The sequence below is a fragment of the Equus asinus genome, chromosome 21, assembly GCF_041296235.1.
Source record: "Equus asinus isolate D_3611 breed Donkey chromosome 21, EquAss-T2T_v2, whole genome shotgun sequence".
Classification (NCBI taxonomy): Eukaryota; Metazoa; Chordata; class Mammalia; order Perissodactyla; family Equidae; genus Equus; species Equus asinus.
In genome coordinates this window covers 86,844,550-86,863,678 of record NC_091810.1, presented here as the reverse complement: position 1 = coordinate 86,863,678, position 19,129 = coordinate 86,844,550, and the positions used below count along the sequence as shown (strand labels likewise).

The 19,129-nt window shown below is 43.2% G+C and overlaps 1 protein-coding gene across 1 annotated transcript in view; it reads right to left on the bottom strand.

The window, feature by feature from the left end:
• SLC25A36 (solute carrier family 25 member 36) overlaps positions 1-11,775 on the bottom strand; it is a 34,470-nt gene extending 22,695 nt beyond the window's left edge. The window contains exon 1 of the mRNA XM_044753924.2: positions 11,269-11,775. Within this exon, the coding sequence (XP_044609859.2) occupies positions 11,269-11,588 (320 nt within the window). The 5' untranslated portion in view covers positions 11,589-11,775. The remainder of the gene's footprint in view (positions 1-11,268) is intronic.
• Positions 11,776-19,129: the final 7,354 nt, after the last annotated feature.

Here is a 19,129-nt window from a genome sequence, read left to right as displayed (position 1 = left end):
GTTTGGCACAGATTTCTTAGATGAACCAAAAAAAAAAAGCATAAATCATAAAAGAAGAAAATTGATAAGCTAGATTTCACCAAAATTAAAGTCTGAAAACGGTTTCTTTGAAAGACACTTAAGAAAATGAAAAGACAAGCCACAGCCTGAGAGAAAATAACACTTATCTGATAAAGTACTTATATTCAGAAACACAATGCAATAATAAAAACAACTCAAAGACTTGAACAAAAGATATATGGATGCAAATAAGCATGGAAAGATTTTTCAAAATCATTGATCACGGAAATGCAAATTAAAACCACAATGAGCTATCACTGCACATCTATTAATGGCAAAAATTTTAAAAACTGACAATAGCAAGTGCTGATAAAGAGCAAGCGGAAACTTATACATTGCTGGCAGGAATGCAAAATGGTACAGTCATTTCAGAAAACAGTTTAGAAAAAGAAAACAGTCTGGTGGTTTCTTACAAAGTGAAATGTACAACCACCCTATAACCCTGCAACCCTCTCCTAGGTGTCCGCCCAGGAAAAATCCACAGATACAGTGTAAGTCCACACAAATACCTGTCCATGAATGTTACAGAAGCTTTACCCTAACAGCCCCAAACTGGAAACAATCGAAATGTCCATCAACTGATGCAGGATAAAGAAACTGTGCTACATCCATACAACAGATTACTTATCTGCAATAAACAGCAACAATCTGGATGAATTGCAAAAGCATTATACTAAAATTGACAAAAGCCAGGCACACAGGCTTTCATTTTATGACATTTTCATTTTTATTATATTCTGGAAAAGGCAAAACTAGAAAAACAGAGATGAGATCAATGGTTACCAAGAAGTAGCAGAGGCAGGAGGAACTGACTGCAAAAGCCAAGGAGGAATTCTTGGACTAAGAGCAATGTTCTTTATCCTGACTATAGTAGTGATTACAGTACCCTGTACATCTGCCAAAACTCACTGAAATGTATACTTAACAAGGGTGAATTTTATTATATATAAATTATGCCTTGATAAATTTGACGGAAAAAACCAAATATGTGAAAACTAGTAGTAAATGCTAGTATGTGAACTACCTGGAGTTGATACAATTATATTAGGTGGAACTTTTAATCACAATAAACTTAATATTTCCCCAAAATTCTACTTACAGTTTTAAATGGAAATTTAAAAAATCTAAGCCCCCAAAAGATCAAAACTATAATTATATTGTCAAAACTCAACACATCAATTAGATAAACAGTAGCGCTATAACAGACTTGAAACAAAATTAACTAGATCCGAGAGAGACATCTATACTCAAACAAGGAACAGATATTATTTTCAAACAGCTACGAAACAGGCTTAAAACCTAACTAGACATAAGGCCTCAAGGAAAATCTTAAACAGAAGCCACAAGTTTATTTATGCTAATCGTCAAGGGCTAAGCGGTAAGATACGCACATCGTCACAGCACACGCTGTAGTAAACACAGTGCAGAACTCAAGAGGGCCTGTGTGGCAGACCACACTGTATTCACACTGCAGTAGTGATTTATTTACAGTAAATCATACCTGCTCTTAATTTGAATTTGCCTAGTTTTGTTTTCTTAGCTGATTAATGAACTTAACGAACATAAAACCCAAACGAGCCCAAAAATTGTAGTGAACATTCATATTTTTTTTTTGGTTTTATATTTTGTAAAACCTAAAAAAGGAATTCTTGATCTTCACAACCAACATGAATTACTTCTATAATGAAAATAAACAAAAACAAAAAGCAAAGTTAGCCTATAGGCCATGATTCCTACCCAGTCACTTCTGGTTCCACAAGAATAAACACATTACACAAAGAAAACAACTTTCTAAGAAAAAAACAATTATCTATGCCTTACAGACTAACAAGTCTGTAAAGATGATGTGTGATAGAACCCATGTAAAGTATTTTGTGATGTGGCACAGAAAGTACTCAATAAATATTGGCTACTGAAGTTTATCAGTGTCTATTATTCATAATGACAATTAAAACTTTGCAATAGAACTACTACAAATACTTTATGGCCAGACCATAGACAAGATACATAGAGACATGCACTGCATAACGACGTTTCAGTCAACAACAGACCACATATATGACAGTGGTCCCATAAGATGAGCACCCTACAGCCTAGGTGTGTAGCGGGTATACCATCTAGGTTTGTCTAAGCACACGGTGTGATGTTTGCACAGTGAAGAAATTGCCTAACAACGCACTTCTCAGAATGTATCCCCATCGTTAAGTGACAGATGGCCGTACAATGATTTCTAAAAAACCATTTCCACAAGTAAAATAGATAATGAGACTCTCAATTGTACAGAGCTGGGGCGTGCTGTAAGTGGATGTACACACAAGCGCTTCGGCTGTCCTGAAGCAGCTTTACATTATAAAACGCAATAGATACGCAGTAGAGGGGTGACACTCTGATATTTTTCATGCTGCTTTTATCTTACATCATTTTAAAGAAATTATCATGCACATTGAAATCATTAGAGAACAAAACTACTGCTGTCAATAAACATTTAAAATCTATACTTAGGAAACAGGATTAACTACATTCGATTTATCTCCTCTCCTGTCAAAAATCTCACTGTGTAAAGGAATATGTGACAAAAACAGAGCCAGAGGAGAAATTAACAGACACAAGATTTCAAGCACTGAAACAAATGGGAAGGGTAAGTGATTGAGCAAAGAGGAAGAAAGGCTTGCAGAGGGAAACACCAAAGAGAAGCAAACAGTTTTGTCCTGTAGAATCCCTTAGGGTCCTAATGATTAAGGGCACCAGGTGCTCAAGATTGAAGTGAGGCAAAGGACTGGCTGATATAGAAAAGCTATATAGCAAAGGTAGGATACCCAGGTGGTAACTCCAACTCCCCATGCCTCCCCAACACACACAGTGGGTAAAACTATACTCCAGGGTAGAAGCCGAATTCTCTGAAGAACATGAACTCAATCTCCGAGTTTAGGTTTAACAGGCACAATAGAAGCAAAAAGCCCCACACCAAGTTGCACTTACTGCAATCTTTTAAACTACTGAAGACAAAGATCTCATCAACTTCCAGAAAGAGCAACAGGTCACATACATAGGAAAAGTCCGAAAAGCCATCAGACTTAACGAGAGCAGAAAAGTTCTTATTCTAGAATTCTATACCAAACCAAACTATCAAGTAGATAAAATAAATATACTTGCAGACAGAGAGATAGTCCCAGAAATTTGCTACCTTGTACCCTTTCATACACAGCTACCAAAGGATGTGTTCCACAAATTAAGGGCGTAAACTAAAAAAGAGGAGGGAATAGATTAAATCATTACGCTATACACTTAAAACTAACACAATGCTAAATGTCAATTATATCTCAACAAAATGGGGTTGGGGTCAGGGGGAGGGAACTGAATGTAGGAGCAAAATAACCTAGGAGAGGGAGAAAGCAGTCTTACAATGATAGTGAAATGTCAGTATTAGAAAATAACTAGTCCTGACAGGATGAGGATGACACAGTTTAGAAGGATGAAGACTTCCAGGAAAAAAAGGCTCATAGATGAATGTATATGACCACATGAAAACAAATACTCAAGTACGGTGCTCTAGTAACTACGCCAATGTTTTAAAACGTGGGGCAATTATTAACTCCAGGTGGGAAAAATGAAGTTATTCAAGAAAGAAAAGGTCAACACAATATACAATTTAGCTTTGCTATGAACAATGTTTATATTGTTACAATAAGGTAAGCACTGACTACTGATTTAACAATAAATTGTGCTATAATTAACTATGTATTGAGAGGATGGAAAGAAGGGGGAAACAGGGAGTGGTTTAACTAAATCTTCATCTACCAAAACAAAAAGGATGAAGGAAAATGCCAAAAGAAATAGCTAGGACTTACAGGAAGCTCCCACTAGGAAGGAGACATGGGGAGGGGTGCTGGTGAATACTGATTATCTTTCAGCAGCTTTTTTTAAATCACATGCATGAATTTTTTAATTTTCAAATTAATTTTAATCAAAATTTTAGAAGTATTTTGAAAAAACAGCAGGGTTTTGTTTTGAGGAAGATCAGCCCGGAGCTAACACCTGCTGCCAATCCTCCTCTTTTTGCTGAGGAAGACCGGCCCTGAGCTAACATCTATGCCCATCTTCCTCTACTTTTTACATGCGGGACGCCTGCCACAGCATGGCTTGACGCACGGTGCCATGTCCACACCTGGGATCTGAACCGGTGAACCCCAGGCCGCTTAAGTGGAATGTGCGAACTTAACTGCTGTGCCACTGGGCCGGGCCCCCACGAGGGTTTTTAACTGGAGAATGTAGTTGACCTTTCTGGGATCCACTGGACCCCATGAAAAAAATGACATGTATAGTGTGCAAGTGTCTTTGACTCAGAACTCCAAAATAGCCGTGACGACTCTCTAGAATCTTGACCACTTATCATCATCTCCAGCCTGGTCTAGGCCACTCTATCTTATTGAGGTTTCTGCAGGAACCTCCTAATTTGTGTCTCCTTGCTTCCACACTTGCCCCACCTCCTCCAATCAATCTTCAATACAGTGGTTGTATTAAAACTTAGATCAAGTCACTCCTCTGTTCAAATCTTTCCAAAGGCTTCTATGTCATTCACATAAAAGCCAAAGTCCTCACAATGTCCTACAAGATCTCACACAACCTGCTCTTCCCTGGTCCCTCCAACGTCATCTACTACCCACCTCACTCACTCTGCTGTAACTCTAATTATTAGAGTTTAATACACCAAGCACGCCCCTGCTTCAAGACCTTTGTTCTTGCTGTTCCCTCTATCTGCAACAGTCGTGACTCAAACATGGGAATAGGTTACTACCTCACCTCCTTATCTTAGCTCAGTTGCCACTTTTCAGTAACGTTCTCTCTGATCACCATATACAAAATTACACCCACCAACTCTTTATCCACCTTCCTTGCGTTATTCTTCTCTAAAACACATACTGTCACTTAACACGGTAAATATTTTATTACCTTGTGTCCCCTTATGCTGGAACATAAGCATCAGAAAGGCTGCAATTTCTATCCACTACTATATAACCCAAGCACCTTTGATAATGCCTGTGACACAGCAAGCACTCAGGTGTGGAATGAGTGGATTAACATTGTAGTATTTGGTATCTTAAGATTTAAGAGGTAGCAGACAGTGTATTATCTGGTCCAACTTCCTTATTTTGTACGTGAGGAAACAAAAGTTCTGCAAGGGAAAACTGTGTGCTCCAGGTTGACAGCCAGTTACTTAAAGAACAGACCATATCTCCTGATTCTTAGTCCAACTCTTTCCCTCCTTTTCATCAGTGGCTTTTAAATGTTTGACTTCAATCCACTATAAATATTTTACATCAAGATGCAGTATGCCCACATGCAAAACATTTCACAGAACAATATTTACCCTTATTAGATGCAACACACTGCTAATTTTCTATTCTACTATTTTGCTAAATGTTCTCAAACTTAGCATCTAAAATGCAACTACTGATCTTCCCTTATCCCAACCCGGTGCCATTTGCGAATTGCCTATCTCAGTTAACAGCAATTCCATCCTTCCAGGTACCCAAACTAAAAATCCTGGAGTTATTCTTGACTCTTCTTGACACTCTACATCCAATACATCACAACCCGCTGTGAACTACTGTTACCTCCACTACTTCCAAGCTGCTCTGAACGCTCACTCTCTCATTTTGATTACTGCAATAGCTGAATCATCTCCCTACTTCTGCCCTTGCCCCATGTATAGTCTATTCTAATCATGGTGACCAGAGTTAGCCTTTAAAACTCCTGCAATGACTCCTCCCATTTCAGAAAAAGCCAAAGTCCTTTCACGGCCGAACAAGGCTCGACTACTGTGGCTATGCTTGCCTCATTCCTGTGCTACCCTCGGCTGTTTTCACCACATGCGCCTTCGGAACTCTCCCCCTCCAGGTCTCTGCTCAAACGTCACCTTCTCAATCAAACTCATCACCACCTTCTATTTAGAACTACAGTGCACTGCCACTATTTCCCTTTATCCTGCTCCACTCTTTCTCCATAGCACTGAACATCTTCTAATTAATGATATAATTTACTTTAGTATGACAATTCAATCCCCTTTTCCCAGATAATTGTGTATATTCTTCGATACTACATTAACACTGGAGAAGCGGTAAGTTTTTAAAGTCTAGTTGTAATATGGAGTCTGAATTACACCAATAAACTTTCCATATTGTTACATTAAAACCCACAGGTCTGGGGCTGGCTGGTGGCGCAGAGGTTAAGTTTGCACCCTCTTCCCCAGTGGCCCAGGGTTTGGCGGTTCAGATCCCGGGCATGGACCTACCTGCTGCTGGTCAAGCCATGCTGTGGCAGGCGTCCCACATATAAAGTAGAGGAAGATGGGCAGGGCCAGTCTTCCTCAGCAAAAAGAGGAGGACTGGTGGCGGATGTTAGCTCAGGGCTAATCTTCCTCTTACACACAAAAATCCACTGGTCTATCTTACATTCTGAATCTTTTACTCATGCATGACTCCATAACATCACGTGTTGGTCATCTGAAAAATACTGGATCACTGGGTTATACAAGTCTTCCTAATGTTGATACATTTTAAAGAAACTCCTGTCGATCCAAGATTTCAAAAATCCTAGTTTTTGCTTGAAAACCCGAATTTTATCATGGCAGCAAACGCTATCAGTGGTTTTCCTTGAACCAACAGTCTCACTTTATTCATTTTTTGAGGAAAAGTCTGCCACATATTCAAGTCTGAAACGTCTGTCTATTAATCATTCTTTCAAGAAGGGTTCTCATGAAAAAACAGGCTGGTTCAGCTTGAGACTGAAACAACTGCAGAAGCACTTTGGTATGCAGAAGTACATTATGCTATTTCCCGTACTGTCACACAGAATATGAAGTAAAGATGTGTACTCAAGGGTCAAGATTTAATAAAATTAGTTATTTTTACTTCCTCAAGAACATTTTTATTTATTGTTTGTTTGTTTGTTTGTTTGAGGAAGATTAGCCCTGAGCTAACATCTGGTGCCAATCCTCCACGTTTTGCTGAGGAAGACTGGACCTGAGCTAACATCCATGCCCATCTTCTTCTGCTTTATATGTGGGATGCCTGGCACAGCATGGCTTGACAAACGGTGCCATGTCCCCACCTGGGATCCGAACCGGCAAACCCCGGGCTGCCGAGAAGCGGAATGTGTGCAATTAACCATTGAGCCACTGGGCTGGCCCCTCAAGAACATTTTTAAATTGCAAGTGCCAGTGACTACTAACTAGTACAGTCTGGTGACGTCGCCTTGATGCAAGCTAAAACATCAGCAGTTTTACCCATCACTGCTTTTGCACCATTAGTACCAATGTCAACACGGTGAAAAGGTACATAATGTCTTCGTATTTTTATGAAAATCGCTTTAACCGCTCCCATCACTGAAAGGGTCTTGGTAACTCCCAAGGGTCCCTGACCCACACTGCTGTACTACACTAATCCAGTTACATGAAAATAGTTTCTTTGAGAATATTCTACATTATGATAAGAAACTTCCTTTAGTCTTACTGTGTATTAGTAAGAATGAAAGAACACATTTTTACAAGGAAAAAAAGAAGGAAAAGAAAAGGTGGTGAAAATTATAGAAATAAGCCTAATAAAAAATACAGAGTAAAGTAGAAATAAACCACATTAATTATACTATTAAGTATTCTACTTCTACCCTGGTCTTATGAGGAAACAGGTGAAGTTATTTAACAAATATCATTACAATAAAATGTCTGCAGAATCAACACATCTGACACCCAAATGGGAGTTTCTTACTGAATTAATAAATGAATAAATAGTTTAGGAAATGAATGAACTAATTAATTCCAGGATATCAAAATAAAGTTTCTTATATAATCTGAGATACTACTAGCTATACTACTAAGCTCTTACTGTCATAGGAGCCACACAGAAAAAAATTCATCCACTTGAAGGTTGAAGGTTCATTCCTCCCATTTAAGCCAATCTCTCTCTCAAATAGAAGAGAAAAAGCAAAGTGCCTCTTGGCGGGCATATGCAGCTAACACAAAACTAGACAATGTATAGTTCTATTAAAGAATTTAAAACTGTATTTCACATCGCTTATATCTTCATATACACACCTGTAGTGTTATCAAAAGTACAACTAAAATTAAATCTTCTTTATATCCTTTTTACAGGCTGCCATGAGTGGCCTCCATAACTCAATTAACCTAACCAACAACCTTACAAACTCTGAATATTAACTGTGGCAAAAACACAACGGGATCAAAGGATGTCTTAAAGACGGCACAAGTTATGCATGTGAATATGTCACCCAGAACCAAGGTCCAGCAGCTGTATTATCAAAATGTTCCTGATTTAATAATACATCTACTACGCTATTAGAAATCTCTCTGAGATCCTGATAAACACAAACTTGACTACAATTATAATCATTAGGAAAAAAACCCCCAAAGCTCCATATTCAGCTAATTTTTTGCCTCAGATTAAATGCCACTGTGAAAGGTTACTCGGTTCTTTCAAAGTACATTGAGTTTTCATAACTTCCTCCAAATAATACCTGTGTGGCATAGCTCAAGCACAACAGCTAATAAAAGCATGTCGCTCCTTTTCTCTACCTAATTCATTAAAGTAAAACATAAATTTCCTAACTTCGAATTCACATAATTCTATCAGGATAAAAAATAATGGAATCTAGTTTTCTATGAAGAATGTCCTAAAAATGATTGCCTAAACAACTTTGAGACACAAAAAATTAGACATCTTCAATTTAGAACAATGTTACCAACATAGCCCACTTTCCATTTCCAAAATGCTCAGTACAGAGACTTCCAGAATATTCTACAGAACTGATTTTATATAATAAAGAGCTGGAAGAATCTGTAGAGATTATTTACCTCTCATTAAACATGTAAGAAAAACTGCCTGACCTTGGGTCAGTCAATTTTTTACACCTCAGTATTTTTCCATATTTTGAAGGGGTTGAACCAGATGATCTTTATCACCTTTCCTAGTGCTAATGTTTCTCTAAAAAAGATAAACGAGGTTTTATTGAAATGACTTATGCAACCTCATATAAATGTAAAATGAAGACAAGATGCAAAGGAAGGAAATTTACAAAGGTTGAGCAGCTATCTTGCGCCAAGCTCTACCTCCTAGCACCTCACTTAATACCCTAAACAACCTTCACGGGCTAGGTCCTTTTTTGGGGGGGCTCGGGGGAGCCGGCATTTCTAAATCTATTTGTGTTTAGATGCTGCAAAAACTCTCCATTCTTGTTCTTAAAGAAAAAGCTAACCAGAAGGGCCTTTACAACAAAGTGAAAGATGATCCTAATCCTAACTGGGAAATTAGTGCAATCAAGGGAACATTTTAAATAAATCTGCCCTACTTTTAACAAAACTTGATACCATGTATGAATCTTGAATGCAGAATAACAGAAATGTTAGGACCTAGGGGTCGGCCCATGGCCGAGTGGTTAAGTTCCCACGCTCCACTTTGGGGGCCGAGGGTTTGGATCCTGGGTGCGGCCATGGCACCGCTCATCAGGCCATGTTGAGGCAGCGTCCCATGTGGCACAACTAGAAGGACCACAACTAAAATATACAACTATATACTGGGGGGATTTGGAGAGAAAAAGCGGTGGGTGGGGGGGGAGATTGGCAACAGTTGTTAGCTCAGGTGCCAATCTTTAAAAGAAAAAACAAACGTTAGGGCCTTAGAGATCACAGAGTACAACTTCCTCGCTTTACAGATGACACAATTAAAATCAAAAGGTTTGTTCATTTTACACTAATCGAAACAGTGGCCAAAAGTAGATGTGCGGTTTCCTAACTTTCAGGCGTTACCTAACGATAAAATTACACGAGGGAATACAATTATTTGCATAACAGGACATCTTTACAAGAATATCTATATGGGTAATGGTTTTTTAAAAATGAGTTAATTCGCCAAGATTATTGGTAAACGAACCAGAAATACCGAAAGCAAATTCTGCCTAAACTGAGTCTCACAGATTAGAAGAAAAATATTGCTTTTAGACCAGAACAGCGGCTGCCCATAACTGGCGTACAATAAATGCTGAATGAATGCGCCAAACCAAGGAAAGTACTGCCATCGTTGGCAATAGAGTCCATATATCCAACTCAAACCAAGACATTATGAATAGACCGCGTATCTATCACTTTGAAATTCTTAAAGTGGTTCATTTAAAAAACAAACTGTACGGCTTACGGGATGTGACTTTATATGGTCATATAGGCAGAAAACAGCCTCAGCACAATTCATCGTAGCCATTTTTGATAACACTCTTTATATCCCAGATATAAGAAATAACTCAAAATTGCAATGGTTCTCCAAATAACTCAGAAGGAACAACTTTAAAATGGTCTGAGCCCAAACGGGCTCAACAAAATATCTGTGGCACTCAGGTTGGCAACCAGCGAACGAGGACATTAGGCTTAGTCCTGACCTCGTACAAAGAGTAACTATTTCCAAAGCATTTGACCTCTCCCTACCCCCGACCTTCTCCTTTGAGAAGCAGCGGGTAAGAGGACTGGTTTTCAGGAAGAGAGTCTGAATCCGAAGGCACTGCTGCTTTGCACCACGTCTCCCAAGCTGGAAGGGTTGGGGCAGGAAACCTTCCGAGAGCTCGCCGGGCCCCCAATGACCGCGGGCGAGAGACCCCCGAACCCTCCCCGCCGGTGCCGGAAGGCCCACCGGGCCGAGCGGGACCCGGAAACCGGCCGCCCGCGGTGCGACGGGGTGGGAGCGACGTGCGGAGGCCCCGGGCCCGCGCGGCCAGCAGGGGAGGCGGCGGCGCGGCGCCCATTTTGTCCTCGGCCTCCGCGGTTCCCGCCCCGTGTCCCGGCCGAGGACCGGCGCGAGGCCCACAGGCACGCTCCGCACGCGGCCCGCGGCCCCCACCCCGCCAGGCCGAGGCGCGCGGCCCGGGCCCGCAGAGCCCCGGGGCCGCGCCGACCCCAGCCGGCCCGCCGCTCCCCAGGCCCGCGGGGCCGGCCCGAAGCCTCCCGCCCCGCCCCGGCTTCCTCCTCCCGACTCCCCTCGCCGGGCCTCAGCCCCGCCGCCCTCCCGCCGCGGCCTCGCCCCCTCTCCCGCGAGCCGAGGCCCTCCCCCTCCCGGCGCCCCGGGCGGAGCCGCCTCACCCCGCCGCCCGCCCGCCCGCCCGCGGCTCCGGCCCCGGCCTCCGCCTCCGCACGCGCCGCCCGGAGCGTACCCCCCGGCAAACAGATGCACCAGCGTGTCCCTCTGGCTCATTCTCTCTCCCGCATGTCCTCCGGGCGCTGAGGCGGGACGCGGATCCGGCCGCCCGCGACGGCCGGCGGCTTCGGTCCCCGACGGGGTCCGCACAGCGCCCCAGGGACGGCGAGGGGAGCGGCGGACACGCGGCTGCAGACGGCCACCGGCGCGGCCCTCCCCGCGGCGCTGCAGCCGCGCCGCCTGCCGCCCTCGCTCGGCGCTGTGACCGCAGCGGGAGCGGCGCGGCGGCGGAGGGAGGCGGCGCTGGGGCAGGAATATTCCGGTGACCCCCGACATAAACAGAGGCTCCCATTGGTCCGCGCGGCGTGACGTCACGAGGCTCGCATGCCTCTTTCACGTGATCGCTAAGGGGTTTCTCAATGAAAGGGGCTGGCGAGGCGCGGCCCGAGCGCGTGCCCGGACGGTAGTAGGTCGCCGTGCCCTCGCACCTCGCCCGCGCGCCGGCCCGGCTGCCTCGGCCAGCAGGGACCCGCGGGCGCCCGCCCGGAGCGCGCGTGCCCGGCCCCGACCACGTGAGAAACCGCCTGGATTCCGGGTACGCGAGCAAGGGAGCGCGAGCGTGCCCAGTCTCCCATGCACCTTTCTTAAAAAAAGACTGTTCTTTTAGAGCAGTGTTAGGTTTACAACAAAATTGGGAGGGAGGTACAGAGATTTCCCATTTACCCCGTTGGATTCACTTTTTAAAAATTGAGTTTATGACCCAGCATTTCCGCTTCCTGCTATCTACCTCAGAGGAACGCTGGATGCTTGAAAAGCCTTGCGCAGCATGCTCGTACAGCATCGCCAACAATAGTGCAATGTTTACAAACAGTGCTTGTAATAGCGGAAAATAGGATCAGTCGGAGAACGGAGAAATAAATCATAGAACACTCCTACTGTGGAATGTTATGCAAATACGACAAGGGGTGGGGTGGGGCCACGTGGAAGAAAATCTCCGAGGTGTAGTCACTCAAACAGGAAAATAAAGTTAAAACACTAAGGTGTATTTTAGAAAGAATAAAGAAAACTAGCATTTACTCGTTCTTCTAACCAGCAAATGTTTCTCATATGTATACATAAGAAGGAAATAATATTTCTCCAGAACATGGTGATTAAATATTTTAAACTTTTGTTAATTAGTAATTTATTTCTAAGGTGCAGAAAAGTACAGAAAATGATACAACACATATTCTTTACTCATCACCCACATTGAACACATGTTCATATTTCCCACCTCTTTGGTAACTTCCATTCCACCTGCAAGGCCCTCCAGGGCCTACTCTTCTTTCCTTCCAGGGCCACTTCCTTCATGAAGTCCTCCCTAATTGCCTCAGCTCTCTATGCTCTTTACCTACTCCTAAATTCCTAGAAAATGTACAGACTGCACGCCACTGGCGGGTGTTCCTCCACTCCACAGTAAACACTCCTCTGTAATATGGCCATCAGAGTCCCCAGCTCGCAAGGTGGTTGTGAGGACTAAATGCGTTAAATATGCAAAGCATGCACAGCAGTGCTCCATAGGTGCTACCTCTAATGATAAGCAGTATTTTACTGCCTGTATTCTTTTTTTTTTTAAAGATTTTATTTTTCTCCCCAAAGCCCCCCGGTACATAGTTGTATATTTCATTGTGGGTCCTTCTAGTTGTGGCATGCGGGACGCTGCCTCAGCGTGGTCTGATGAGCAGTGCCATGTCTGCGCCCAGGATTCGAACCAATGAAACACTGGGCCGCCTACAGCGGAGCGCGCGGACTTAACCACTCGGCCACGGGGCCAGCCCCTACTGCCTGTATTCTTAATAACAAAAATGGCAACTGATGTGTCTTGAGCACGTACTAATGTGCCAGGCTCTAATCTAAGTGCTTTCCAGCATTCTCTTGTTAAACCCTCGCAACCACCTGAGGTAAGCGATGTTATCCCAATTTTTCATGAGGAGCCCGAGGTGTAGAATAATTAAATGACTTGCCCAAGATCATCCAGTTTATCCAGAAGGAGCTTGGAAGTGAATCCAGCAGAATCCATCTGATTCCAGAGCTTCACTTGGTGAAATAGTGGCTGCCCATTAGAGAGGGAAAATTTGAAAAAAAAAACCCAGAAATGGAGAAATAAAAGTTGGCACCCGTACATACTTCCCCAAAACTGTTGCATTAACATTTATGGGGGAATTCTTTCTTTTTTAAAGCAGCTTTATGGAGGTATCATTCACATGCCGTAAAATTCACCTATTCAAAGTGTACAATTTAGTGGTTTTTAGTATATCCTCATGATTGTAAAATTATCAGTACTTCCTAATTCTGGAACATTTTCCTCACATGAAAAGAAACCCCACACTTGTTAGCACTTCTGTTATTCTCTTCCCCATCCTTTGGCAACCACATCTACTTTCTCTCTCTCTGTATTTGCCTAATCTGGACTTTTCATATATGTAGAATCACACAATATTTGGCCTTTTGCATCTGGTTTCTTTCACTAAGCATAATGTTTTCAAGGTTCATTCATGTTGTGGCATGTCTCAGTACTTCATTCCCTTATGTGACTGAATAATACGCCATTGTGTGAATAGGCCACATTTTGTCTATCCATTCTCAATTGGGGGACATTTGGATTGTTTCCATTTTTGGCTATCACGAATAATGCTGCCACGAACATTTGTGTACAAGTTTTAGCATGAACATGTTTTCAGTTCTCTTGGGAGTTTACCTGGAAGTGGAATTGCTAGGTCGGATGGCGACTCTGTTTAACCCTTTGAGTAGCTGCCAGACTGTTTTCCGAAGTGACTGCACCATTTTAGAGGTATTTCTTTAAGACAGTAGCTGTAGCTCCTTGTTTTTGACATAGTGAATGCTGTAGTAATTACATTTAATAAAGCTTCTAAACTGGTTAGGAGGGAGCCACAGTTCTGTGCAGTAACAGGTACTCCCGTGATGAAAAATAACAGCTCGTAATCCGACTGTTTCCTTTTGCACCTCCTTCAGATGCCATCATGAAGGAGACTCTGCTCCTGGCACGTGCTGGCTGGTATGTCAGGGAGGCTGCCCATGTGGGTGTGGTTGCTGAGGTCATCATTCTTGCAGTGAATTCCAGGGCTGAGCTGGCTGTCATGCTTGTTGAGGTTCCCCAGAACAATCATCTGCCTGCTCTTTTATAACCTTCCTTCCTCTTTCTAGGTGACTAGAGCACGTCTGTAAGTGATTCCTTCAAGATCAGCACAAAGACGAGGTTTCTTGAGCCCCTGCCCCTTGCACAAACAAGCTTCAGGTGCTTTTCCAGAATGACTTTAGGGCAGTGTAGGTGGGGCGAAGCCCATGCTCTGGTGGCAGGCACACCTTCACCTCCTCCAGCTCCCTGTTTCTGCAAGGGGTCTGCTGGGAGCTGGAGCTTTTACTGAAAGAGAACCTGATGGGGAATGGGCGGCTGCAGCTGAATGCTTGCCTCACAACAAACAAATAAGCTCCTGTGAAGTAGAGGGGACTGCTACTCTATTTCCTGATTGGTACTGACCTTGAACTTTAATTGCTAATGGGCTGAAGAAAGTTCTTAACAGCTATTTGTAGAGTAGAACATAGATGGACTGCTGATGCCATTTTTTCTCCCACTTAACTTCTCTTGGTCTGGTAGGTACAGAAAACTCATATGTGTTTCAAGCCTTGGATTGGCAACATTAGTTTTAAATGTTAGGTAGGATTTTGTTTTTGAATTTTTGTGTCTCCTTAGCTATTTTAGTGGGAGGTTGAGAGAGATTGTTGTATGTTCTCTTAGCCGGATGCCATTTTATTTAATTTTTTTCCTTATTTGCTTTTAGTAAAAAGTAATACATTCAAACAATACAGAAGTGCACGAGGTAGAAGTTAAAATCCTCTCCTCAACCTCCCTTTGTAAATCCCACTTCTCAGAGGACATGGTCGGTGAGAGCTGGGTGCCTGTCCTTCTGGGTACTCTCTGCCGTGATGGCAAGTGTCTCAAAGAGCCTCAGAGTTGTACAGCACTCAGTGTGCGCTGGGCATTGTTGCAAGCACTGTACAGGTATTTAAGTTAATCCTCTCCAGAACCAAATGAGGTACATTTCACAGATGAGGGACCTAGATACAGAGAGGTTAGAGGATTGGTCGCGGAGCCTCAACTAGCAAGTAGCCAACTTGGGACGGAAAGCTAGGGAGTCTAGCTCCAGAGTCTGTACTCGCATCCTTTATTCTACACCATCTCAATTGTTTTCTGGTTGCTTGGGAATATTAGCTATGTTTCCTACCCCCTCAAAAGGACTTTTTCCCCCTAAAGATTGGCCCTGAGCTAACATCAGTTGCCAATCTTCTTCTTTCTTCTTCTTCTTCTTCTCCCCAAAGCCCCCCAGTACATAGTTGTATATTCTAGTTGTAGGTCCTTCTGGTTGTGCTATGTGGAACACCACCTCAGCGTGGCTTGATGAGTGGTGCCATGTCCACGCCCAGGATCCAAACTGGCGAAACCCTGGGCTGCCAAAGTGGAGCGCACAAACTTAAACACTTGGCCACAGGCCGGCCGCCCCAAAGGACTTTTGAACTTAAGCAGATGTGGTGCCCAGAGGACAAAATGTGTGCTTACATCTGGACTCCAGACAGATGGAGTCATGAGAGCGGGTGCTCCTGAATGCAGGTTTGATGTCCCATTGAGCCACCACTCCCATCAGCCACCCTATGTAACATGTCTATTCAGTGATGGCTAAAGGTTCTTCTTAGATACACAGGTGATAAGCAGAGCTAGCACTGGAGATAGGTCAGGAGCTTGTAGAAATGGATTTTCCTCAGAATGAATCAACAGTTTGCTTGTAAGAAACAGTATCCTTCAGGGACCAATTCAGGAGCGTGTCCCAGGAGGCTTGAAAGAAAAACCCAACAACCTACTTTTCCTACTCTCCGAGACAGGAGTATTAGAAGTGTGGGGAGAATTTGCAAAGAAATGCATAGATTTTGTTGAGATAAGGGTGTAGTGCACTTTTTAATTTTGTCTGGACAGTACCTGGGACGTCAACAGTTTGCGGTAAGACAGGAGTAGTACCCTGCCTCCCACTTAAGAACTCATCTAAGGGACTGTCCCTGCTTTGAGACCCAGCTTGCCTGTTGCATTTGGATCTTGCTTTTAACATTAATTCTTTGTGTTTATTACAAAGTAATAAAGGCACACAGCCCAATTCAAAATATGGGCAAAAGACTTGAATAGCTGTTTCCCCCAAAAAGATACACAAACGGCCAATAAATAAGCACATGAAAAGATGCTCAACATCACTAGTCATTAGGGAAATGCAAATCAAGATCACATGAGATACTACTTCACCCCCGTTAGGATGACTATTACAAAAACAAAACCAAACAGACAAACAAAAACAGGAAATACCAAGTGTCGGCAAGGATGTGGAGAAATTGGAACCCTTGTGCGATGCTGGTGGGAATGTAAAATGGTGCATCTGCTGTGAAAAATGGTATGGGAGTTTCTCAAAAACTTAAATATGGAATCACTATGTGACCCAGCATTTCCGCCTCTAGGTACATACCCAAAAGAATTGAAAGCAGAGATATGATCACGCGATGTTCATACCAGCGCTATTCGCGATAGCCAGAAGGTGGAAACAGCCCAAGTGTCCATCCTCAGATGAATGGATAAACGAAATATGGTGTATGCTTACAATGGAATATTTATTCAGCCTTATAGAGGAGGGAAATTCTGACACATGCTACAACATGGATGAACCTTGAGAACATTATGATGAGTGAAATAGGCCAGTCCCCAAAGGACAATTTGTCTAATTCCACCTACATGAGACACCTAGAATAGTCAAATTCATAGAGAAAGAAAGTAAAATAGTGGTTACGAGGGGCTGGGGGAAGTGGGGATTAGAGAGTTAGTGTTGAGTGGGTGTGAAGTCTTGGTCTGAGATGACGGGAAAGTTGTGCAATGGGATAGTGCTGATGTTGCACAATAATGGGAATGTACTTGGTGCCACTGAGTTGTACACTCATGTCGACGAAAATAATCCATAATGAATCTCTAAGTCAAATTGGATGAGTTTACTTATAAGCAAGATCTGAGGACTAGCTTAGCCTGGGGCCTTCCTTCTCCAAGGAAGGAAGGGGACCAAAGAAGGGAGGTGTACAGAGTGGTTATATACCATCTTGGAACAAAGAGCATCCATCATAGAAGATAGGAATGTCCCTTTTACAACAGTCAAGAGGTTGCCTGGCCCGCACAGCACAGCTATTCACACAGCAGGTAGTAGGCTGCCGTCTTGGTGGACACAGCAGGGTGGATGCAGCAATCAATTCCTAGCCTTAAGGAAATGCCAGTGTAGGGGAGGTTGCATCCTTATCTTAAGGCCATTTGTTCTTGTCTTTGGGGCACAGCAAATGCTTAAGGCAGATATACAATGCATGCTCAACGGCCATGGCCACGTCAGGCCCTTTTGGAAAAACAAGTTCAAGCCGAATTAGGTTTGCACCAAATGGCTTCCTCAAATACTCCAATATATCCATTGCTTGCCATTTGCTTATCACTCAGAAATGGTTAAAATGGTAAATTTTATGTTATGGATATTTTGCCACAGTAAAAAAAATAATACAAGCAATGCATATAGTTATAAAAATGTAAACATATAGTTTGTTAGAAAAGTTATAATGAAAAACATCAGACTCCCTTCCCCATTCCTCTCTGTCTCCTCATTTTGCTCCTAGAGGTAACCGCTTTCGACTTTTTCTTTAGTTCCATTTCTCAATAGTAGCAGATCATGCTGTTTTTCTTTTTTTTTCTTTCTTAAGATTGGCCTTGAGCTAACAACATCTGTTACCAATCTTTTTTTTTCTTCTTCTCCCCAAAGTCCCCCACTACGTAGTTGTATATTCTAGTCGTAGGTCCCTCTAGTTTTACTATGTGGGATGCCGCCTCAGCATGGCTTGATGAGTGGTGCTAGGTCCAAGCCCAGGATCTGAACCGGCAAAACCCCCGAAGCAGAGTGCACAAACTTAACCACTTGGCCCTGGTGCTGGCCCCCATGCTGTTTCTCTTGACTTATTAGTTTCAGACATTATCTGTTACACTTCGGGTTATAATCAATGCCTAAGTATGAGAAAAAGAGCAATTATCAAAATAAGCGTGGCTAGGATGTAAGAACCTCAGTTGACTGTGGACACCTCTCTTGTGACTTCTTTCTCCTGAAAAGTAACTTTAAATCAGTCAAGGGTTCATAAGAATAAGAGGCAGGTAGTGAGGAGAAGTCAGTGTCTGGAATACGGAACCAGCTGAGGTTAGGATGATCTTGGCTATGATGTTCTTCCAGGGTGTGGTTCCCATTTCCCATGGCATTCTGGTAGATGGGACGTGGCGAGTCTGACGGTTCTCCTGGGGACAACTTGACTGGAGTGTGGTGGATCCATGGCTTAACTCCTCTCGGCTTTATTGAGGAGTGGGCTGCCAGCAGCACTTCATAGGGCCCAGCCCAGTGAGGGTGGAGTTGGTCCTCTGGTTGCTTGTTTCTCCAGGACTTTAATGAGACCCAGTCTCCAGGACACAGGTGATGTGGAGGAACATCTGTGGGATACGTTACCCTAGAGGCGAACTTAGGTATAGCAGTTAGAGTAGCTCCCAAAGACTGTACAGACCTGACAGTGTCTAGTTCTTCCCTCTCAGTTCCCTCTGGATCCCCCAAGCCATATTTAAAATATGAGAAGGGTCTCCCATGTAACATTTCATAGGGCTCAATTGGAGCTTGTTTCTAGGGCCTACCCCCACCTGGAGCAGGGCAACTGGCAGGGCCTTGGCCCAAGTTAAACTAGTCTCTTGGCAAATTTTAGCTACAGTCATTTTAAGGGTGTGATTC